This window comes from Glossina fuscipes, unplaced genomic scaffold (assembly GCF_014805625.2).
Source record: "Glossina fuscipes isolate IAEA_lab_2018 unplaced genomic scaffold, Yale_Gfus_2 2, whole genome shotgun sequence".
In the NCBI taxonomy this organism is placed as follows: Eukaryota; Metazoa; Arthropoda; class Insecta; order Diptera; family Glossinidae; genus Glossina; species Glossina fuscipes.
The window spans coordinates 27739390-27764435 of NW_023998416.1; the positions used below are offsets into that span (position 1 = coordinate 27739390).

At 35.6% G+C, this 25046-nt stretch overlaps 3 protein-coding genes across 6 annotated transcripts in view; 2 read left to right on the plus strand and 1 right to left on the minus strand.

The window, feature by feature from the left end:
- Positions 1–26: 26 nt before the first annotated feature.
- On the minus strand, positions 27–5505 carry LOC119633743 (FERM domain-containing protein 5). Of its 2 annotated transcripts, XM_038027452.1 has the most exons (8): positions 5393–5505; positions 4303–4407; positions 4183–4225; positions 3932–4105; positions 2369–2748; positions 2212–2300; positions 938–1155; positions 27–874 (listed from the first exon to the last, which is right to left on the minus strand). In XM_038027452.1, the coding sequence occupies exons 1-8, from the start codon at positions 5477–5479 to the stop codon at positions 171–173; spliced, it is 1800 nt and encodes a 599-aa protein (XP_037883380.1). In that variant the 5' UTR covers positions 5480–5505; the 3' UTR covers positions 27–170. The 2 variants fall into 2 exon arrangements, with proteins under 2 accessions (XP_037883380.1, XP_037883378.1); XM_038027450.1 differs by having other exon boundaries at positions 27–1155.
- Positions 5506–6641: 1136 nt separating this feature from the next.
- On the plus strand, positions 6642–11319 carry LOC119633742 (cullin-associated NEDD8-dissociated protein 1). Its single transcript, XM_038027449.1, has 9 exons — positions 6642–6864; positions 6991–7664; positions 7740–7902; positions 8013–9377; positions 9438–10400; positions 10467–10710; positions 10797–10943; positions 11013–11152; positions 11237–11319. Exons 1-8 carry the CDS (start codon positions 6823–6825, stop codon positions 11138–11140), a joined length of 3726 nt encoding a protein of 1241 aa, XP_037883377.1. The 5' UTR covers positions 6642–6822; the 3' UTR covers positions 11141–11152; positions 11237–11319.
- Positions 11320–14576: 3257 nt separating this feature from the next.
- Positions 14577–25046, plus strand: part of LOC119632989 (S phase cyclin A-associated protein in the endoplasmic reticulum) — a 62315-nt gene continuing 51845 nt past the window's right edge. For 2 of the 3 annotated variants that reach the window (XM_038026166.1, XM_038026167.1), the window contains exons 1-5: positions 14583–14620; positions 14687–15023; positions 15086–18827; positions 18885–19142; positions 19213–19336. In XM_038026166.1, the coding sequence (XP_037882094.1) occupies positions 14918–15023; positions 15086–18827; positions 18885–19142; positions 19213–19336 (4230 nt within the window). In that variant the 5' untranslated portion in view covers positions 14583–14620; positions 14687–14917. Of the gene's footprint in view, positions 14645–14686; positions 15024–15085; positions 18828–18884; positions 19143–19212; positions 19337–25046 lie in introns of all 3 variants that reach the window. The other variant, XM_038026164.1, reaches the window with a different exon arrangement.

Genomic DNA, 25046 nt, shown 5'->3' on the forward strand with positions numbered 1-25046 from the left:
AAAAAAAAAAAAACAAGGGAAAAACGAAATGAAACAAGCGTATAGAAATATGAAGATTTTGTGTAATATTTTCATTTTTGTGCTTATGTACATTGTATGTATGTATGTATGTATGTATGGCTGAACAAATATTCGCTTGAATTGAACACATCACGTTGCAAATTGTTGCTTTATGATTTACGGCCAAACTTTTGCAACACATACTCCTTTAGAGGCTGATAATACTGATAGCGTAGACTAATCATTTCGGGCATATTGCGAATCCTTTCAAATATTTCTGATTCCGATTCTAAAATAACGACGGCAGACACTGTCATTGCGAAAATGACAAATAAAAAGGATGGAATGAAAGCATTTAGAAAACGGAATTTTCGCACGCCTTTGGCACAATTGGCAGCGTTTTGCCGATCGTATTGGTTCTCCACTCCTTTTCCCTGGGTGGCGGATTTGGAAGCATCTGATACAGTTGGGCAAGCACTCGCATACGCAACCTGATGTTGCTGACCGTACGAATGATATTCATTTCGTTTGTTTTTGGTGCTTTGGTGCGACAATCTTCCTTCGCATAGATTATTAATCGCAGCGCATTCCGGTGCGGAATATTCAATAGCATCACCTTTTAAATAATATTCACCTGCTTCACCACCGTTACCTATACTTGCTATAGATTGATGAAGATTATCGAGGTTTGATGAGGCGCGTAAGCGAGCTTCTTCAGAAACCGGCTCAAGGCTAGGTATTTGAACTGCTCCCCCGCCACCCATAACGTCATGTGGATGATTGCTATAAACAATATTGCCTAAACTATCTGTTGTTGCCATATGACAGTTCCCCAACGGTTCAGACATTGTCGAACGCGGTAAACTGCTATAGCCTGAATGTAAATTTAAATGTTTATAATCGTCTGATGCTATATATGAATTACGCAAAAGTTTACGGATTTGTGCTAGGTCGCCTTGGGGACTGGAAGGTGTAGCTGGTACACTGCTCGCTTTACGTTTGCTAGCCTCAGAATTGGTCATCTTTTGTTTACGCAGTGCATTAATACTTTCAGTAAGTATCTCACGTTCAGTACGTCCGGTATACTTGAATTTAGTGCCCCACGAAAAGAATCCACCACCGGATACAACGGCTGCATGCTGACTATTAGGAAGCCTAGGAAATGTAAACAATATTTTAAGCTTATATTTATTAAGTGATATAAAAAAAAACTTTGCCCGCATGAAAGTCTCTACGAAACCAATAAATTCCATTTAGTACAGATTTTCTACAATTCCTGGACACTCCCCGGGAATACTTATCAAAATGAATAGGAGAAGAGGAAAACATAACTACTTGCTAGAATACACGGGACTAGGTGCTACCTTTGGAAAGATGACTTCTGAAAATTTTAAAACAAATATATCTACCATCTACATAGCGAATTTGTCTATAAGTGTTAAACTACGAGTCTTCGACTCTACGAAATGGCACAAAATAATACAGAGGTGTTCTCTATAAGCAAAATAAGAAGTAATATTTTGAAAAAGCGCAATGAACTTTAAATTTTTCCATTACTAAATATTCTGTACGCTTTCATTTTTATTGCTTGATAACATCCTGAATGATTTTTCATACCTCAGGCCATTGGCAAGAGTGTATACAGTTTGCTCAGATGTACGCAAAATCCATAATTGAAATAGCTCCTCCTTTCATTGTACTAATGTTCAGATTCAGTATCACTTCCTGACTCGATGTAGGCGTGTCTGTCGGTCTGTACTTGTCTGAAGACTATGTATATATACTAAGTACAGTGACGTGTTTTGAACTAAGAACGAACTGTACGAAAATGAGGTTAGATCCGACCATTTTTCCGACACTCTATATAAAAGGCGATATTTAAAAAGAAAAAATCATTTTTTATATTTCACGTGTGAAACTTAGTCGGCGAAGGATGGAAAATTTGTATAAAAAGACAATTTTTTGAACTTTCTCCCGTATAAACGATAAACTTTTCCACGGAAACAAATTTCAAGTTTTTAGCATTCCTTAAAGAAAATTGATTTGCAATAATTGGATAACACTGGTATATTTTTCGGAACCCACCCCCATCCGAAAGCCACAAAAGACAACAAGAAAACAGTGCTATGGGATATGAACAACATTTTATCTTGTCTAAGAGATCTGTATAAATTCGAGAGAATGTTAATATATTAACCTCATGATACATACGTGAAGAACAACATTTGCTCAATGGCACATCTCCATAGATATCTGCATGTTGCATTGGATGAGCATTTAAAACCTATGGTGTGTTTCTTCTGCAAAACATCAAAAATACTTCCTAATAAAAAAGGAATTGAAAACAAAAAATTTATGTTTAACTTACTGGCTCTCTGCTAGCGTCTGTATAGCTGAGATGAGCAATGAACATTTTACCCTCGAAATTTAATTTGTGCACTTCATTCCAACGAAAATGTTGGGATCGTTTACCGGAAACAAATGTACTGATACCGGAATAATTGATACCAATGTATAATTGGGATCCGCGATGATCTTTTACCGGGTGAGGATCAATACCGTAAGTTTCGAGGCCACGCGCAATACCCATAAATTCGTCCATAGCTACGCTGGAATCTTGATATGGTTGTCGTTTTTTATGCAAATCCATGATCTTCTTCTCGAGTGCTTCTGTCTGACGCAATGCCAAATTCAAAGAGGATACATAGTCTCCTATATGCACTACTTCATCATAATCACCGAGCTCCTCTAGAACAAATCAAATGGAAATGTTAATTAACCTCAACACCGTAGGTACTGTTAAGAAATAACATATTCTTAAAAGTAAACTTCATTTGATTTTTGCATTTTAATTTAAAACGTTTTAGAGAAATAAAATCAGGAAATAATTTACACGATTTGATCTAACTTAACATATTAGAAAAATGTTTGCTTTAAAAAATTGAAGTATTTATGGGATAAATGGCAAGTATATCCGCATTGTATCAGCGAAGAAAAATGGAAGTGTGCATCGATCGATGCCGAAATGAATAATTTAATTCCACACGAGGAAAAAACCCAGTTAAGTGGGCAGGCATTCTCGGACATCGGAAGTCAAAATGCTTACATGCCCACTAAATATTTCGATTTACAGATAACAAAAGAATCGATGTCTTGACAAGACTTCTGAGCCTCGATCAGGGTACTGCTTGTCCCTTCGTACAATAACTTCTGCAGAGATCTGCTGGGGCGTGGACGAGTTAACCTAGCTCACCTACCTATACTGTCTCTGGCTTTTTCTTTGTGGCAAAATGGCCAAGTCCACTGGGTGGAGAATCGCTCGAAAACCTTGAGTATTTCCGGTACACGTTGATCTCATCTATCCTTTCACAGCCTAAGTATTTTAAATGTTCCCGTACCAAACAGCGGCTTAACTGGCCCATCTTTGAACTAAGTGAATCTAAGTCGCTCTATTACTAGAAAACTTGAGATTTCCACTTTTATAAGTCTGCACTCGCACTTTCAAAAACACCACAAACGAACCAGGCACGATAAACCAATTAATTAATGAATGGTAAAAAGATTACTCTTGTGCAGAGAACTCGAAATATCAGATAGTATTTTGCTCTGGATTACCATAGGTAATTGAAACGATCTCCACATTTAGCGTAAAGGACAGAAAGACTCTGACAAAGCTTATACGACCATATTCATTAAAGATTTAACATAAGAGAAATTTAAGTTTTCTACTCTCTTCGCTCTAAGTATGTTCAATGGGTTCTTTCTTATCCAACTATTTAAGAATTTTCGTCTCTCTTAAAACCTTCGTTATGAAGAGAACAATTTTGGTTTAAAAGGTATTTGCATTATTCGAAGATTGCGCGTCTATGTTTTTAATAAGTTTTGTTAATAAAAATAAAAAAAAAACCTTAAAATATAAATTCAATTTTACCCTGGACTATGAGCGAACCCAAAGCGGCAGCTTCACCAATTGAACAATATAAACGTCCATGACGTAAATCGCGCTTTAACTGCTGATAAAGCATTAATCGTCCGTTTCCTGTTAGTCTGAATGGATCCGCGGGATAAAATTTCACTCTAAAAGAGAACAGAAATGGATCTATGTCTACAAAAGAAGAAAGTAGAAATAAATAGAAAATTCGATAAACAAGCTGCGCCTAATACGTCTATTACGACTATTACCTTTGCATTGTTTTATTATGGATTTGCCCAAATCTAACCAATGCTGCAAACGAAATAAACCCAAAAAATGTAATTCATTAGTCGAACATATTGCTGGCATTAAAAGTGAGATCAATTTACCCTCTGCTTTGAAGCATCAACATAACGTAAGCCGAAATAATCTTTTTCGTTAATTTCCAATTGTTCGCATATGTATTCCACCAAATAGCTGCCTCTATGAAAAGACTAAAAATGAAAATTTATTCATAAGGATAATCCATCTGTATGCCAGCTAAATACACAATAATCACAATATTTATGTACAAATTTTTAATCGTTTGATTGCAAATCTCTTCTTTTCAGTAAATTCTTGTAAGTGAAGGTTGTGAGCTTCTTTTATTCAATAAAATTATTCCTTTAATTTTTGAAATTTTAATTAATTTAAATAAACCCCGTAGCAGTCAATCAATATTGCGGAATTTTATTTGGTTATTAAATGCGTGCCGCACGCACACATTACTATATTTTATTATAGTTCTCTTCGCATCACTCCTAACTGTTCCAAATTATTCAAAAGTTTTCATCTTAAATTTAAGCCGATTCTGCTTAGTATATCCGATAAGCAGCAATCTATATATAATTCCGATGCTATTGCCATTGCCGTTCACAAAAATAAATTTAAATTCTATAGAATATTTTTAATTCTCCGGTCAAAAATGTTCCCAAATATTGAATATATATATGCATATATATATATTTTGCGCAATGTGCAGAAAAAAATTGTTCAATGAAGCGGAAAATTCTGCTTCATGGATGTAATTTTAAAAGTTTAAGAGCCGGTAGGTTAGGCTAGTAAGCAAATATAAATCTATTCGAGACAATTTCTGACATTTGGTTTTTATAAGGATGATACCAACTGTATAACTGTATATGTGAAGTCGATTAAATCCGTCACAGGCAAACAATAAATTATGAACGACACAATCTCGAGTGTCTATAAAAGAAAAAGTGTTTTATTTAAGAAAAATATGAAGCTTTGGTGACTTTAATTTCAATACGGTGGACATTAGTTAGCTATATAAGCTGTTAATTTCCGTTTTTATTAAGTGCTGTTATCAAAAAGCATTTTATAAACGGATATTATTTAAATCAAATACATATATTAGCCTTTGTCCTTTGCATATTATGCAGATTTACATTCGAAATTGTCATAAAATAATTGAAAACTTACCTGAAATTCACATTCAAGTATATCAGCATCCTCAAGCAGTCTTACTGTGCACTTATACACAATGCTCTCATTTTTATTTCTGAACATTTTTACGCTTCCTTCTATTTTTTACTTTGGTTCCGATTTTTTTTTTTTTTTTTGTTTAATTAATCTATTGAAATAAAACTACGTTTACGGTAAATAAACATTTGAAAAAACATATTCGATTCACTCATTTTTCTTTTATAAAATTTCTATCAAAATGATTGCATTATTTTAGGCGTTTACAAAGTCATGCTCCTTATGTATACAGTTTATAAAAAGCCGTATAAACACATACGAAAACTTATGCATAGAGAGTACCTTATTGCCACTGCGAGGAGTTTTTTATTATACAGGAGAAAGGATTTAAAATGTGATAAGGAATTAACAAACACACAAGTAAATCACTAAATACTGGATATTCAAAATACATTGTCGTTAGAACCAAACGGTAATGAGACATTTGGTTTCGAAAGTAATTCGGATTTCTATGCCATATTGATTTAAGTCTTGGACGTTTTGTATTATTTAAAAATTATAACATGATTTTTTAATTTTTCTTATTAATATAATAATAGTAAAGACAAAAAAACAATAAAAATAATAATTCTTGTGGCGAAATATACGAGGCTACTAAAAATGGGTGGACTGGCCATGATAAATGTGTCCCATTAGCGAATTATGTACCCGTTATACATGAAAAAAATAACAGTAAACAATTATTATTAATTAAATTCAATGCTTCTTGACTAGGAAAAGCAGAATTTTCTCAAAGTTACTTTTGCTGATTTATATTTTGAAATTTTTAAAATCATATGTTTTACGAAAATGAAGCCAAGTTAGAGTTCTTTATAAATTCTATACCGATTTGGTTGAATTGTATTTTTGGTATAATGCAACTTTCTCGATTATTTTTCTTAGGACTTGCCGTGTGTCGTCTTTCAGTTTCTTCTTTCTATATTTTTCTTTCTACTATACAAAGGAAGTCGTTTCCTATATTTGTTGATAGGCAAACAGCTACAATTTTTACGGAAAGAAGAGGAAGACACAAAAGTTTACAGATGACTGTTAATTCCTACGAACATAGAACATCTAAAAATATTGTTGGGGTAACATTTTCGTTAAAGGAGGAAAAGTTTGTGGTCATTGTAACTCTGAAACAGGTTTCGTCAAATTTTTATTTTACATTTATGTAGAAGCAGAGGATATTTTTGTTGCCGGTTAGATCCTTTTTGTCTAAAAGAAAAAACCACATTAAAGAAAGAACCATAATCTCACTTACATCGAACACTTTATGAAATTCATTCTCTTTGTGAGATAAATAAAAATTAAACATAAAACAAAAGCGCCCGTGAAATATTTTTTTATGATTGTTGTTTTGTCAATACATAGAAATCGTAATAGCAAAAATGGGGTCTCATCAATACCAAATCGCCAATTTGTTAGAAAAGGTAAGTGACAGGAGCTGGAATGTTTTTTTTTTATTTTTTTCTTAATGGCTGAAGAATGAAAAAACAAAAGTTGTAAAGGATTATATATCATGTATTATTTTATTATTTTCAACAATATATAAACAGATGACTTCCAGTGATAAGGATTTTCGATTTATGGCTACCAATGATTTGATGACCGAATTACAAAAGGACAGCATTAAATTGGATGATGAATCTGAAAAGAAAGTGGTACGAATGGTACTTAAGCTATTGGAGGACAAAAATGGTGAAGTTCAGAATCTTGCGGTGAAATGTCTCGGTCCCTTGGTTAACAAAGTAAAAGAGAATCAAGTAGAGACGATTGTTGACTCGCTTTGTGCCAACATGATATCAAATACCGAGCAATTACGGGACATTTCAAGCATTGGTCTTAAAACGGTTATATCGGAATTGCCTCAGACATCAAACTCTCTTGCTCCTAATGTATGCCAGCGAATAACGGGTAAACTAAGCAATGCCATTGAAAAGGAAGATGTCTCTGTTAAATTGGAAGCTTTGGACATACTTTCCGATCTGCTCTCACGGTTTGGAGACTTTTTAGTGCCATTTCATAATACCATTTTAAAGGCATTGGTACCACAATTGGCTTCCTCACGGCAAGCGGTGCGCAAACGAACAATAGTCGCTTTGTCTCATTTGCTTACGCTGGCCAGTAATACCGCTTACAATGGTGTGATTGATCATTTGCTCGAGGGTTTAGAAAATCCGCCGAATCAAGGCGCAGTGCGCACTTATATACAATGTTTAGCATCAATTTGGTAAGAGCATCAGCTTTTTTCCTCTTTTTTTTCTGTAAACTTATATTGGAACAATAATTGTTCATATCTCCGTAGCCGCCAAGCCGGGCATCGTCTATGCAACCATATCGATCGAGCTATGATTCTTCTTAAACAGTACAGTCAACGTGATGACGATGAATTGCGTGAATTTTGCTTGCAGGCATGTGAGGCTTTCGTTATTCGCTGTCCAGAGGCTATTCGGCCACACATTCCAATGGTAAGTCTTCTTAATCGAACGTCTAGCATATTTAAAAACCAAATGGTATTAAAAAATTTCTTTCTGATGGGTAATGAATACATTCGCGATTTTTTTTTTGTTTTCTTCAGATTTTGGAGCTTTGTTTGAAATATTTGACCTACGATCCCAATTATAATTACGAAGCAGACGATGGTGATGCTACTGTTTCTATGGACACCGAGGAAGATGAGTATATTGACAGTGAGGAGTATAGTGATGACGATGACATGAGCTGGAAAGTAAGACGCGCCTCTGCCAAATGTTTGGAATCGATAATTGCCACAAGGCACGACATGATTGAAGATTTCTATCGTAATCTAAGTCCAGCTCTGATTTCTCGTTTCAAAGAACGTGAAGAAAATGTAAAATCAGACATTTTTCATGCATACGTGGCATTATTAAAGAATACACGTCCTACGGATGATATACCACACGATCCGGATTCGATGGAACAGGTGCCTGCTTCCATTACTTTATTAACTGATCAAGTTCCGTTCATTATCAAAGGAGTACAGCCGTTAATGCGCGAAAAATCTATGAAAACTCGTCAAGACTGTTTCTTGTTGCTCCGCGAATTATTGAATGCATTGCCTGGCAGTTTGGGGCCACATTTGGAAAGCATTGTGCCAGGAATAAGTTTTTCTTTAAACGATAAAAACTCGACAAGCAATATGAAAATTGATGCACTCGGGTTCCTTTGTTCTCTATTGCAAGGTCATCAAGCACATGTTTTTCATCCTCATATACCGGTGTTAGTGCCATTGGTAATTAGCGCAGTGTTTGATCCTTTCTATAAAATATCCACGGAGGGTTTGCTAGTACTGCAACAACTTGTAAAAGTCATTCGACCACTGGATAGCGTTAATGCTAGTAATACAACATTAGATGTTACTCCTTTCGCAGCGCAGGTTTATTCAGCCACTTTATTAAAATTGAAGGCAACCGATGTAGATCAAGAAGTGAAAGAGCGTGCGATTGCTTGTATGGGTCAAATAATTGCTAATATGGGCGACTTGCTTCAACATGAGTTATCTACATGCCTGCCCATCTTCTTAGAGCGTTTAAGAAATGAAGTCACACGTTTGAGTTGCGTAAAAGCTCTAACAATGATTGCCGCTTCACCTTTACGCATTGACTTAACGCCGATACTGAACGATGTTATGCCCCTTTTAGGTACATTTTTGCGAAAGAATCAAAGGGCTCTCAAGCTAAACTCGTTGGATTTGTTGCATAAACTAGCCGACAATTATGCATTAGATGTATTTGGGCCCCCTTTACTACAAACCGCCATCACAGAAATCCAACCACTGATCTCAGATTCAGATTTACATGTAGCACAATTCTCACTCATTCTGTTGACAACTGCTGCCCGCAAGCATCCTCAAGCTTTGGTCGGCATTCATGACCAATTTTTACCGTCAGTTTTGCAACTTCTGCGATCACCATTATTGCAGGTAAATGCATTTCTGGACTTTTAACTTTATGCATACTTGATGAATGTATTACTCTTTTAGGGCTCAGCTTTGATTTGCACTCACGAACTGTTTAAAGCTCTTGTTCAAACTAATTTGCCTGGTCTTGATTATCAATCTTTACTAAAAAAGTTAATGGAGCCAGTTGTAACAGTTACGCCCACTGTGGTGCATGATCAACTTCATAAGCAGGCTTATCATTCGCTGGCCAGATGCGTGGCCGCTTTAACACAGCAATGCCCTAATGAAGCCATTCCATTGGCTACTCAACTTTTGGGAGATCTTCAGAAGCGTTCCTCTATTGGAGACACTCAACTCGTATTTTGTCTATTGGCGATTGGTGAAATAGGTCGTTATTTTAATCTGAGTTCGATACCGTCATTACCACAAACTATTATTGAATGCTTTGGTGCAAGTTCCGAAGATATTAAGGTAGCCGCCAGTCATGCACTGGGAGCGGTAGCCGTTGGCAGTTTGCATACATTCTTACCGCTCATTCTAAATGAAATCGAAGCACAACCAAAACGACAATACCTACTTTTGCATTCATTGAAAGAAGTTATATCATCTTTGTCAGTGACATCGAATGGTTTGTCGCAATTGCTTCCATCGGTGCCATCGATTTGGGCTCAATTATTTAAGCATTGCGAATGCCCTGAAGAAGGTTCGCGTAATGTTGTAGCTGAATGTATGGGAAAATTGGTGTTGGTTTGTCCCGAAGAATTGCTGCCACGTCTACAAGAGGCTCTTCATTCTGAAAGCCCACTAATGAGAACAGTTGTGGTGTCCGCCATTAAATTTACGATTTCCGATCAACCTCAGCCTATCGATTTATTACTTAAGCAAAATATTGGACAATATCTTTTCTTGTTACGTGATCCTGAACCTTCTGTTCGCCGTGTGGCTTTAGTTGCTTTCAATTCTGCCGTTCACAATAAACCCAGTCTTGTTAGAGACTTACTGCCGACTCTATTGCCATGGCTTTATTCGGAGACAAAAGTCAAAGTAACTATAGAGACTATAGCGAGTATAAAGAGAAGATTTTAATTATTTTTTAAACTTTTTTTTTAGAGTGAACTTATACGAGAAGTTGAAATGGGGCCGTTCAAACATACGGTGGATGATGGCTTGGATATACGTAAAGCGGCTTTTGAGTGCATGTATACTCTGTTAGAGCAGGGACTTGATCGTGTCGATGTTATGCAATTTTTAGATCATGTACAAGCAGGTCTTAGTGATCATTATGATATTAAAATGTTGACATACTTGATGACGGCCCGTTTAGCTGTTCTTTGCCCAGAAGCTGTTCTCCTGAGTAAGTTGGCCATTATTATTTATTAATTTTTCCATAATTGCCTCACACCTTGTATATATATATATATATATATATATTTCTTGAAGGACTTGATCAATTTGTTCAGCAACTGCGCGATACATGTACACACAAAGTAAAAGCCAATTCAGTTAAGCAAGAATATGAAAAACAAGATGAACTGAAACGTTCGGCACTTCGAGCCGTCTGTGCTCTTTCGAAAATTCCTAAAGCTGGTAAAATTTTCGAAATGATTTTATTTGCATCTGCAGTTCAAAAATTAATGATATATTAATTTATTTTAGATAAAAACCAACAGTTAACCGATTTTCTGAAATCAATTAAAGATTCTCCAGAACTCAATAAAATCTACGAGTATGTTCAAAAGGATACGATCGTTAATAATTCAGATATTTCGATGGATCAGAGTTAAAAGCTACAATCGGTAATTGTTTGCAAAATTTTCAAAACAAATTTACCTAGAAGTTAACGAAATTTTTTTTTTTTTTTTTTTTTCCTTCATTTTCAGTCCTATGAGACTTTGGGAGTCTCCAGGGGAAGCTGAATTGAATGTTATACTAACAATTTTATCTTTTCGCATTTGAAATCAATACAAACTGTATGATTAAATACTGAATATATTGAATTTGAAACAAAACCCTAATAATAGTTTATTTTTGAATATGAATATTGCATTAAAACAGTTATTTTGTCGTCTCGTTCTCGTTTTCACTGAAGCTCGTAGATTTGAAGTTTATTTGTTATATGAACTCGTTTCCGTGACAACAATTAAGCACGGCGGGGTGGGGGAATATGGTGGGTAATGCGTTGGAAATTATAGTGAAATTTAAAAAAGTGTCTTTCATTGATTTAACAAAGATAAGTTGATAGTAGAGAATACACCTGTAGCATAAAAATTGAACTTTCAAAATTAAAAATGTCTCTCAAAAAACCTGACCAAATGTCTATGAAAATTACCAAAAACCAATCCACATTTATCTGAGAACCAACAAAAATCCAAAAATTCTCTCCGCATCATTTTTATTCTTATCTTTGAAATTTTTTACAAGGAACACCTGTGAAATTCTCTGCTAAAATAAAATTGTTTTTTTTTTGTATACAAAAACCAAATAAAACTAAAATTTGAAATTTTGTGCTGTGGCTTAGTTCGAACATCGAGACTTATTCCAAGATTCCTATATTCCGTTTTGTACCATTACGTAATACGTTTCTGTTTAGAAAATTTTCTGCCAAAACTTCCTATGGAAACCGGGTTTCGAAATTGATTGTTCGTTTTGTAATAGGGCTTTTATGTCTATAATGAAATTGGTGAGTTGGTCTGGTGCACTCTTGTGTGGCAGTAACGTGGCTGTAAAGCTTCGCGCAACCGTTTATTTGGGGACACAAGCTTTTGGTCCTGAGAAAGCATTTCACGTTGCAGTGCGAAAGGGTACGTGATGTACTGTATCAGAAGATAGTGAGACTTTCACATTTAAACTATACTTGCCAATCCCCAAAAGCTAGTTGGCGGCATTAATTTTCATCCCACAGTTTACAATAACGGGTATTTTGAGTTGCGAGAGTATTCCGCAATCTGGTTATCATAACGATCGAGGCGACTAGCATACTGCGAAAATTTGTATTTATAACTTGTAACACTGTCAAAGTGGCGAAGTCTACAATATATGTATACAGATATGTCTAGAAAATTTTAATTTAAGATAGAATTTACAGTTCCACTTCAATATAGTCAGGTTGCTCTGCCAGAATAACTTCACGCTTGTCCGCCTGCTTAACATAACCTATAGTCCATGCGTATTGTTCTCCCTTGGTTAGTGTATAAAATTCTTTGCAAAATGCTTCTTTTTGTTCGTCTGTCCATCCATATAATTTTGCATTTAACCTACCGGTCTTAATATTTCAGATATTTTGATGAAATTTGTTACACTAACTGGCTAATGGAAATGGTTCGGCTCCATCTGCGACCACTTCCCATGTAAGCACTTATTTTGAAAGGTCATTATATGAAAAAAGCTTACAAAGTTCAAGATTTTTCGACAAAAGTCACTTAGTTGCCAAAACGGTCTAATTTCTAATGATTTATGATAAGAATTTGTCCGCAACAGTAATCTGACGTTAAAAATTAAGTCTATTAAATTTCAACTATATGGACCTATTCCTAGAAGTTCATTTCATGTGTAAGCCCACATGACCAGTAGACCTTTTAAAAAAAGATGTCATTTTTAAATTTTTTTCGTGATAAAAATTGCCCTATAGTAAAAATGTAGCATAACAATTAAAAGGAAATTTGACCCGCATAGGCCCCATTAGCGTTCCTATGAAAAGCAAGTCTTTACACGACAACAAAGTCTAACTTGTTAGTTTTTATGACGGGAACAAATGAAAAATTGCGTAATTTTTGATAAGTAAATAAATTTGAATTACATCAGCTGACCTTTTGGGCGCCTTTCTTTATGAAGACTTTCATGAAAACTATGCCCTTACATTAAAGTTTTGTTATTGTTGTGTTTCCGCTTAGTACTTGGTGGTAAAAGCCATTATTTATGTTTATCATTATTATTTTTTATATGCAAAGAGTAAATTCTTCATTTCTATTAAATAGATCTTTTAACTAATATAATTTATACTAAATCCCGTAAGTAGGCGACAATTGCCAAACGAATCTAATCATGTCGGTAAATTTGCTAGCGGTTATTGGCAATTGCGCTCTCACAGTAACGTCAAATTTGGCGACAATAAAATTGCTTTCGCAGAGATAAATTTGAATTACTATTGAGTATAAACCCAGTAAAGTTTCTACAAATCTCTCTTTAAGAATTGAGTTTGTAAAAAAACAGTTGCAAAAGAAAAATATAAACAGCTATCAGAAAATGAATTATTAATTCAAAAATTTTAAAAAAATTAAAGAAGAGGGAATTCACAATTTTTTCTATTGATGCTATTCTATTTGATGCTATGTTTTTTCGCCTCTTTAATGCGTACGTCGTCATAAGCGCGTCGTTTGCACTTTGATATTATGACAGTAAAACTAGATGAACACTTGCTAATATATTTACATTTAACTTTTACCATTTAAGTTTTAACATTTGCTTGCATAGAAAGCTGTCAGTTGCGTGTGGCGGCTTATGCAGACGCAACATAACACAGTAATAATTTTGTATATAGTCTTTTCTCTTTTTAAAATGCAGTGAATTAAGGTGACCTGGATTAAATTTTTTAAATTGCGCACATAAAATTTACTTGCTCCATATCCACAAGTAAATGTTTTTGCGTTTGTCATATTTTCTGGGCAAATGCATTCAAATACGAGATGCAAAAAATCGACCATGTGGTCACCTTAACTATAAAATAATTTTACGATGGCGGGGTAAATTTAAACTGATTATAAAACAAACAAAAATAACACACACATAACCAAACAAGAATATATGATTTTATAATATAAACGTAAGTAAAGTAATTTTATTACATATTTTGGAAATTTGTTATTTTGCTTAATATATTTTTTAGATGTTTGCGGAATATAGCAGAGAAAGAAGATGAGTGAGAGAAGAGAAGAAGAAGGAGCCGCCGCCTTTGAACCTTCGTAGTAAGTAAAACAGCACTCAGCTGTCATTTGCAAACAGCTGTGTTATGAATAAAAAATTGTTGTAATGTTTGTTTTTCATGGATAAGAAAAATATTTATTAGAAGTTTTTATATAAATTAATAATGATGGAATAGAATGGAAATACGTTATAAATGGGATGGAGTTTTTAATATTTTCGTTGCGCTATCAAAACAGTCAAATAATATAATCAGAAGATCGAAAAACAACATCGTACAGCACGAAATATACAATAAGAAAAACAACAACAAATAGAAAAACAAACAAACTCAAACACAACATAAGGTGTGACTTTGACTTTCGGAAGTGGTATGCAAGTGTATATTTTTAATATATATTTATCATATTTAGATCTTTTATCTGGAAATTGTATCCTGTTGTATAGTGCTATAATTGTTAAGGAGAAGGTGCGTTTGGAGCGATATCAAAGTTTTATTTTCCAGACTTCAGAGGAACATAAAAAGACATTCCAAGGTGCCACGGTAGGAGGCGTGGGTGTTACTTTATAATTAATTCTTCATTGTCTCGGATGAGTAACACTTTTGTTGTATTTCAATTAATATTAAATTACTTTCGTTAAAAATGGAAATGAAAGAAGTGATATGCCGAGAGGGTCGTGATGCCAAAAATTTATTAGTTTATCAAATATGTGACGACAGACCACTCGGTGGAATTTTAAACTACGAGAGTATGTTCACTGCTAAAATGAAATATTAATATTTAAATTAAGTATTGTTTTTATGTTTAAAGGAACTATACCGCCACAGCATTCATGCCGTAAACCGCCCAAGTCATCTAACGCTTTGGTACCATGCCAAAAGCAAACAATAAAAACATCGTCTTCACCGCCTCGTAATTCTAATAAACAGTCGACTGGACCACGAGTGCGTTCAGCTAGTACTGGTAGAGATAAAAAATCTGAATTACAGGCTAGGTATTGGGCTCTATTATTCGGAAACTTGCAAAGAGCTGTTAACGAAATTTACCAAACTGTTGAGTGCTATGAAAACATTTCATCGTGCCAAGAAGCAATTTTAGTATTAGAGAATTATGTTCGCGATTTTAAAGCCTTGAGTGAATGGTTTAGAGTGTCATGGGACTATGAGTCTAAGCCAGTGCAACAACGCCCACACTCTCTTGCTTGGGAAGTGCGTAAAAGCAATCCAGCACCGCGCGTGAGAGCCAAATCACTATCCAGTCCCACAATTTCCGGAAAATCCAGTCCCAGCCCGTGTCTCTGCAATTCGGGGAAAAGTTCGCCATCTCTTTTGCCGGGAGAAAGCCAGTCGCCTCGTAGGGGGGTTAGAGTTAACGTTCGTGAGTTATTCTCCTCGAGCAAACGTCCATTGAGCGAAGTATCAAGAGAAGCGGAGTTACTGCCACACGACACTCAAATTAGCCTGCCTTTCATTGAAGTTCCTCCTATGCACTTGGAAAATCGGTGCCATCAGTATGCTCAAACTGATTTAGAAGATGATCATTTGACTTTAGCCGGTATTCGAGAGAAAATGCAACGAGAGAAAGAAGAAAGAGAAGCTCAACGAATAGATCTAGAACTAGTTAAACTAGAAGAGAAAGAGAATACCAGAGATCTTACCGCAGTAGAAATGACTGTTCAACAGTTAAATTGCATGGAAGATGCTCTTTTAGCGAAAAATGTTGAAACGAATGTGCAAGAAGACTATATACGAGTTGAAACACATATTAAGGGCGACTCACAGAAAAAATCGGATGAGATAGTTGCAGTGGATTCAAAAACTAGTAATTCCAGCGTGGACCAAAACGACAAGCTCTTACCGCCCTATACAGCGGGACAAATTAACAGTCCCCTTAAATATTCTAGTGTACTAAATAGACCGGTGGCTTCTTTTACAAACAATGTAAATACAGCGAAGAGCGTAACACTTTCAAAATCTTCCTCTGCGAAAACTTCGGCCGTCAAGTCAACTGCTTCGCTCCCACACAGTGCAAAATTTGTTACTAATGCAAACTTAAGACGTTCAGTCCCTACAAACACGGCACCTACATCTCATAAGATCTCTCTGTCTGCTCGTTTGACTCTTCGCAATTCAAAGCCGAAATGTTTGCAATCATCACTAATGTCCAATAATAAGACGGGGGATTGTTCAGGGCAATCTTTGAATCCGACATCTAGACTTTCGGCTCGATCCAGAACTATGATTGAAATAAAAGCCAAAGATGAAGCGCCAAAGCTGGCGCCGAAAGCCAGACGCCCATCTGTACCGGCGAACCGTGCTCTATACAGTGTCGGAGCGTCGTCATCACGCAGATCATCTCGGGATGAAATTGGCAGCTCCACATCCACTTTAAAAGCCAGCAATGAGCGCATTTCAATAACGAAAAGTATAAATTCATCGAATGCCGAGGAACGCAAATCTGAACCGAAACAATTACCCAGCAGCGATAACAATGATGGCTGGCTAACGGTCAAAAATAGACGCCGCTCCAGCATGCACTGGTCAAGTCGTTTTAATCAACCCACGGGTTACGCCAGCTTGCCCACTTTAGCTTTATTCGATGAAAAACGCCATCGAGAAGAGTTAATTCTCAAACCTACTTCCTTCAAATCGACAACTTCTGGTACGGAGACAGATGTAAAAAGTGCGAGACACATAAAGACAAGTAGGCTTCAGGATAAAATTAGCAAGCCACTGGTGAAACCAGAAATTAAAAATGCCAAAGCCAAAATAAATTCTTTACCGGCGCATCACAAGAGTTCTACACAAACATTAGCGTCTGTCAAAAAAGAAGCACTTGTACTGGATCGCAATCCTATTTCCATACCCAGCCGTCAAAGTATTATAAAACGTCAAAAATCCGATCTCACTGGTCTCAAAATGACTTCTCTGCATAAGGAATACATGCGTAGCGAAAAAATCGCTCAACGTAAGTTGAATAACGGTGGAACAAAATCATCTGAAGTATTAAGTAATGGCCACATAGAGTCTGGTAATAATTCTAATAGAGCATCTTCGACGGAAACCATTGTAGAAGCCCAAAATTCATCAAGTAAAAAATTTTTACCATCAGAAGGAGTTTCGGCTGACCACAATAAGATTGACATTAAGATCCAGACTAATCGTGATTTCTCAAAAACTATAGGAGATCTTTATCGAAGCATTTCTTCAAAGGCGGACCATCTCACCATTGCTGGAGAATCTCTTTCGAATGGAGTGATAGGTACAGCAGCTCTTTCGAGTTGTGATGAAAATGATGAATGTGATGAACATCAAAGATTGTTAGTCGAAGAGCAAGAATCTTTAGAACGACAAATTCGAGAATTGGAAAGTACCGAAATAGATGTAGACACTGAAACCGACGAGACGGACTGTGAAGTAGGCGTTTTAGAAAATGATCACGACGACCACGATGATGAGAGAACATGCATTCCTTTAAATACATCAGCAGTTGTGTTCGTGCCCGTTAAGGATAGTACCGAAGATGAAAAGTTAAGTTTGGAAACGCGTTATCAAGCTCTGTTATCGGAAATGTCATGGGGCGAGCGAGAAGAAGCTTTAGCTACACTGCAAGCTTATGTATCTCGACATCCCGGTCGTGCACAAGAATTACATCAAAAATTATCATCACCTTCGCGGCGTCGATCATTGCAAGAAACCCTTAAAAAGTATCAAGCTAAACAAGCGAGAGCTCAACAGAAACGAGAGACTTTGCAAAAAGAGAAAACAATAAAAATTCAACAACTTTTAGCGAGAGTAGAAGATGTTAAGGCAGCTAAACGTCAGCTTATCGAAGATAAACGTTTAAAAATGGAGGGACGACTTCAGCGGGCAGCTGAGAATCGTGAGCAATATTTGCGGCAAATTATCGAGAAAGCTCACGACGAAGAAAAAAAACTTAAAGAGATTAATTTTATTAAGAATATAGAGGCTCAAAACAAACGTCTTGATCTCATAGAATCTTCAAAAGAAACTGAAGGACGTTTGCAGGATCTTGAACAGGAACGGCAAAAGCGAATGGAAGAAAAAGCTGCCAAGGAAGCAGCTGTAGAAAGACGGCGCCAAGAACTTGAAAAGGAATGGCAGCGCAAATTAGAAAAAATCAACGAGAGTCGATTGGAAAAAGAGCAACGCGTCGGAAAAATGCAAGAACAAAAAGAGAAACAGCGCCAGGCTTTGGCCCGTGAAAAAGCCAGAGACAGGGAGGAGAGATTATTGGCGCTTCAGGTGCAACAACAACAAACTACTGAAGAATTGCAAAGAAAAATTTTGCAAAAACAAAAAGAATCGGCAAGAAGACACGAGGAAAATATCGAGCATATTCGGCAGCGTGCACTAGAGCTTACGATACCATCGCGAAATTTGGAAGAGAACGCTACGAGCCGTCTAGAAAGCGCAGAAAGTCAGCCGGAAGATGGAGATCTTTCATCTACCGTGTCCGATGTTGGTAGCCGCGAGCATACTCGGGGTTACAAAAAGAAAATCAAAAAACTGAAGTTGAGAATGTCCCATAGGTAATATCTTTTAAAATTGAACGTGAACATGTTCAAGTTTTTTTATATTACTTTTAGTGCTGACGAATATTTTAAAGAGCTTCAGCCAGTGCCATTGCATATGAAACGTGAATCTCAAGTACCAAAATATCTTAATCTTGTTAATAAAGGTGGTGGTGCCCAAGGATTGGAACGAGCACTCGGACAATTAATGCGGATAATGTCAAAAGCCCAAGTATTTGATTTTCAATGTTTTTTATTGATGGACGGTCTTGGCGCACTTGCAACAAATGTGATCGCAAAAAGTATGCAAGAGGACTCAGAGGTATCAAAGAAGTGCGTAATTATGCTAGGTATGCTTAGAAGCTTTCTATTAATTTAAAAACTTTTCTTTGTCTTCTTTTAGAGCTGTCGTCTCGGCTGTTCAGTTATATCGTAATGCTTGCACTTTATGCCCTCAAATAGCTCGTCATGCAATGTTAGGAAATTCTTTGCCATCACTATTTGATGCCTTATTCCAAAGCTTACAGGTGAGTTTAAATTGACACATTCATACTTGTTGTGCTTATGAAAAGACACCAAACACTTTTACGCTTGTAAGCATTTTGGATCCTGTTCTCCGAGTTCCTGTTTGATTAACATAATATAACCTAAAATCAATTTCGTCGTACTATGAATTTCGCGGCTACAACGAAATGTGAAAAATTAGACGTATAAACCTTTTCTACACCGCTATTAATCCTTTATGCAATGGTTATCAATAAGAACAAAATTTTGCTATAGACGCAAGCACTGTTCTCTACACAATCAAATAAATTAACCCTTACACTATTAATGCGTCTTATTTCATACCTTTTTTAAAATCAATGCTCCCTCAATTCCAAAAGGAATATGTAAAGATAACTATCGATTATTCTAATACAGATTTCTTCTAGATTTTGCATAAAGTGGTCCCGATCGACTCCTGATCTCACATTAATCTATACTAGTGTTTTATTAAGCATAACTAGAGAAATTTTAGCAGGTGAAACATACAAAAAAAAAAAAAAGAAACAAAGAGAAACAAGTAAGATAATTAAATTCGTTCGGGATCGAATCTTTTAAACCCATAACCGTTTACCCCAAAAAAACGCAGAGCAAGTAAGAGAACAAAATTCTTATGCTCTATAATATGGAGTGGGCACAGTTGATTTCTTCTATTTTCAAAATAAAAGTTTTTGTCGGAGAGGCGTGTGGGCGTTGAAAAGATTAGGCCAATTCCAAATTCTTTTGCAAATTTGTAGGCAATATCTTCATTTTCGCTAACGGGAGAATTTTTGACGCAAATAGAGAGATGGACAGAAAAACAGGCGGACTTATTTATTAGATGCATTCAAGATTTGAAGTCCCACGCCAAATTCTTTAATGCAAAAAGCAGGCACCGAGTCAATTGCATTCATATTACAGCGATAGGATGAAGACCGTACCTCCGCTGTATATTCCAATATTGGTCTAACTAATTTCATAGTCTCTTCGTAACATATGGCTCGATGAACTCACGAGCCCAGCGCTTAATGAAATCCAATATGGATCTTGTTTTATTTACAGCGCATGAGTATGGAGATTAAACAGTGTTTTTCTATCAGAAGATACATCTAAGTCAGACACGTCCTATCCTGTATCCTCCCGTTTATATGAATTTATTAAGTATTCTGTTTGCACGTTTTAAATATAGTTAGTATAGTTTATTTATGTTTCTATAAGTTTTGATTTCCAATTCTTTCAATTAGCTGGACAATTATGAAGTCAGAGATGCACCTTCGAAGTGAATGTGTTGGTGGCAAAAATTTCTGCTGATAGTTGTTTATTGTCTAAGATAGTCTAAGATAATCTTTGAAATGTTTTCTTTACTATCAAGTTTCGACTTGAGTTTGTTTTAGAATTTATTTCTCACTTTTCAAACAAAACACTTTTTCTTTCATCTCTGGCGCCAAAGATTAAACCCTACTCGAAAATCATAAAACACTTTCGTGTAAAGTTGTTGCGGTAGAAAATTCACTTAATGCTTATCGGATTGCAAGCTTTGTAGGAAAAAAAATATAGACCTTAAGCGTTTTTCTTTTGGTTATAATTTAATTCGGAAATAATTGTTGCCTCTCAATGAATTAACGAACAATAAAAGTGTCACTGGTGGCGCCAACTTACTTATACATAAATATATATATATATATACAGTGCACTCAAATTCATAAAGTGAGGAGACGGCATTGCAATAATGAGTGTATGAGTCAAGACGAAAACTACGAGTTCAAGTCTCTAGTGTATTTATTATATGTATATACGTTTGTTTGCGTGCTACGTATATGTTTATGTGACATTTTTTAAGCCATAAAGCACACTGTTGGATTTAAATGGCCATCAAATAGTTTTCGGTGCCTCCACTAATGCACGGGTCGTGCACTGAAAAACTTAACAACCGGCAAGTGAGAAAACGCTAAAGAAATTTATTATCTATACGATTGTTAAGCTGCGTTGTGAGGAGGCCGTATATGTATGTTTGTTTGTGTACACCCAATACCCAAGAAACCAATGAATTGAACAAAGTAGATATATATATATATATATGTATACATGTATACAAGTGTGTCAACGTATATATATATAGATATATGTATATATGTAGATTCTAAACATTTCGAGAGAGGAAGAAGTGTTTGCAATTCTCAAAAGCAATAAATCTTTTTTTTTTTTTTTTTTTTTTTTTTTTTTTTTTGAAATTCTGATTTGTTTATTTAAGAAAATTTCGATTGAGAATGCTTTTTAAATCTTTTGCTTTATGTTTTGACTATTTCTCTTCTCACATTTAAAATTGCGTAAATATGTATATATATACATACACAATCGTTCAATCGGGCAATTTTCGGAAATTGTTTAAAAGTGGTAAAATATATATTAGTTAACCATTAAAGCTTTTATGATTTATTTAAAAATAATTTTCATCAGATGCAATAACCTTAAGCTGGAGTTTAACTTAGTCGTTAAAGTGCTGTAAGGTTATTTAAAAACATCGCTTCCGAGCAATCTCTAGCGAAAAACGCTCTCGAGACTCTTAAGGTGAAAAAGTCTCTGTCTCTCTCTCTCACGACAAAATGAGCTTTAGTTTTACAGATGCTTTTTAGTATTGTTTTGTGGCCTTTCCTAATTTTTATTTGCAAAATTTTATTTTATTCGTTTGCTTTTTATAACGCGAAAGTTGTGGTTATCTTTAAATACCTTATGGTATGGTTTCAAGTGATCGTGTGCAAGTTTAGTTGTGATGGCCTATCTGGGACTGTGCGGCTATAGACAAAACCGTAGCGATTAATTCTGCTTGTAACAAAGTGCTGATGAAAAAGAAGCGAGTGACTTACTACATTCCAATAAGCGGGAATCCTTGGCAAGTCGGGGCAAGGTAGGCGCGAAATACGGGAATAGAAATTTCATTGCGAAATAACTACGAAAGCTAGCCTCTCTCTCTCTCTCTCTCTAACTTTTTTCTAATCATTACAGTGTTACTTCTAAAGGCGGTTAGCCTTAAGATTGATGATAAAGAAGCAGAAGTATAATAATGTTAATGTAATTATAATACTAAAAATAGTAGCAGCAGTTAGGTTTCAGTTTGGGGAACAACGTGCATCTGAGAGTATTTGACAGTGCCGTACTGTTCCCAATTGCAAAATTATACTCACTTCAAAAGCTTGAGCTTAAAGTAAGGGCTACTGCGTAAATATTTACATAATCAATCGGCACTGTCGCATTTCCACGTTTCTACAAAGGCATGCAGTGCGAAACTTGTCGCAACTCGCTCATTTAAAAGGAAGAAGTCTTTCCACTATTTTTTCTTTGGATTTCTAGAGACTTCGCCATTCAGCTGTTTTACCTATGATCGCATTCACTTTTAAGCTCAATTTGTTTAGCTGAACCAAGACTTGGGATTACTTTCATGAATCCGATAAAAGCCAGCCGCAAGGTCGGAGGCGAAGATGGACTGACGGATTAACGAATTGGGTTCAGAACTTTACATTGGTCGAGAAAATATGTATTGTATACAATTGTTCTTCTTGGGGTAAGTATGAAAGAGGGATAGACATACACAAATAGATATGAATGAGAAACTTCTTGCGCTTTTTATATGATTCACGAATTATATGTATTTTCACGGGACATTTCGACTTGCCTAGGGTATGGAAAAGAAACTCCTCAGCAGCATAGCTTAAGGACGAGTAACAAAGTGAACAAAGTTGAATTTGAAATATAAAAAAGGGCCTCTTGTTCCTTGCGTGCGTACATTTTCCTTTTTATGCTTTACGCATTTGCTTAAAATTTAAAAAAATTATGAAGAATTTTTTTCTTATTTACAATTTAAAAGATTTGGACACATTTATGAGTTTGCTATTAAAAAATTTGTTTATTATAAAGCTGTTGAAATGTGTTGTTAACGACAGTATGTCTGAACACTTTCGGGCTCAGCTTAATTTGATTTAATTTATTTGCATTTGCCTCTTAAGACTTTGTCTTGCGCTTTGGTGACATTTTATTTTTATTGGAATTTTATCGAACGGCGCCCCACTCAACATTAATGTCATGATTCGATAAACAATAAATGAAGAAAATTTTATTCGTCTTGAGGCGAATTTTACGCGCACCCTCCATTTAAGAAAAATAAACGCAAAAAACGAAACGAAACGAAAGTTTTCATTGATAGTTCTCGTGATGACCTATTGATCGAAAGCATTCATTTTCTTCTTTTCTTTTTGGGCGAGTTTTTTTATTGCTTATCTTCTATATTGGGAGGAGGAACTAAAGGAGTATTGTCTAGATTTATCAAACTTAACGTCAGAGTCAATCTTATCATCCAAAATTCACGTTGTGCTCTCAATTGTTACAATTTTAATAGTTCCAGTAACCAGGCCAGATGGACGAACACATGCAAAGGATTGAGAACCTTACCTTGATTTATAAATGTTACAAACGCAATGGCAAAGCATATCTCACAGATTTTTTGATAGCCCAAAAGCATGTCCGTAATGCTTTCATAAAAACGCAATCCGTCTTCTTATATTTGCAAGACGATGGTTAGTGATGCTCAGCAACATTTACTTATGAATTTACCAAAAAAAATTTTGGCAAGAATCGCAACATTTAAGAAAATATAACCTTCTTTACGTTTACCATCAAAGGATGTGGTCATACTAATATTGTCATTCCGTTTGTAACGTTCAAAAGAGTTCAGGGAGAGACAATGCCATACCGGTAGGATTTCGCAGATTTCTATTGGGGTGACTTTGATCTTCAACACATTTCCCACTTTGGTCTTTGTCCAATGAATATTTGAAAATTACAGGCATCGTATGTAGGCATTATATGCCAGAGAACAAATTCTAAGACTAATCTCTATTAATAAAAAGGCACTTATTTCGAGAGTAGATGAATTTGAGCCATAAGGACAGATACTATCCGCCTGAGTGGCCGAGTAGACAAGAGTCTCGACTAGCAACTCAACGGTCTTGAGTTCAAATCTCAAGTACGGTAGAGTTTTTAATAAAGCCGAAAGCCTTAGATGCTAGTGCTTTAAGTCTTTTAGTCTTAGAATTTATTCTCTGGCTATATTTATTAATAATAATAATAATAATAATAATAATAATAATAATGACAGATACTTTATTGACGCAGTCCATGTAAGCATTCATTTTTTGAATGTCATTATAAGAACGGAAGCATTGCAGGTGTTAAGGTGGAGTGTCTGTTGATGATGGTAGTGCACTATTGCAAATGATACCTAGACAGGGCCTGCAACATAAGGCCAAAACTCTAACGTTTTTTTTCTTATAACAGCCGCTTTCTTTGTAACGATGAGAGCAATTATATTAGTTGTCATCGGTTGTGTTCCTCAGCAATAATTTCGTTACGTTCGAGTATGAGTCGATAACGAATCGCTCTTAACTAATCTCCCTGAATCGGGTTACCAAGTACATTCGGCTTCGTTGTCCAAGTTAAAAAGCTACCGTCATATGTGCAGCGATTTCTTCTTTGTGTAGTATCAGGATCATTTTGCTGCCATCTGTTGCGATTCGGTAGCAAGCTTTACACTTTTGTTGTTTTTATGGCATAAAACTATTCGTAGTCAAATTGGACTTTATTCACTATGCATATCGTAACTAACTGATGAATGGTCTTAAAGCTTATATATATATATACCGTAGAGGAATATTAAATAATAAG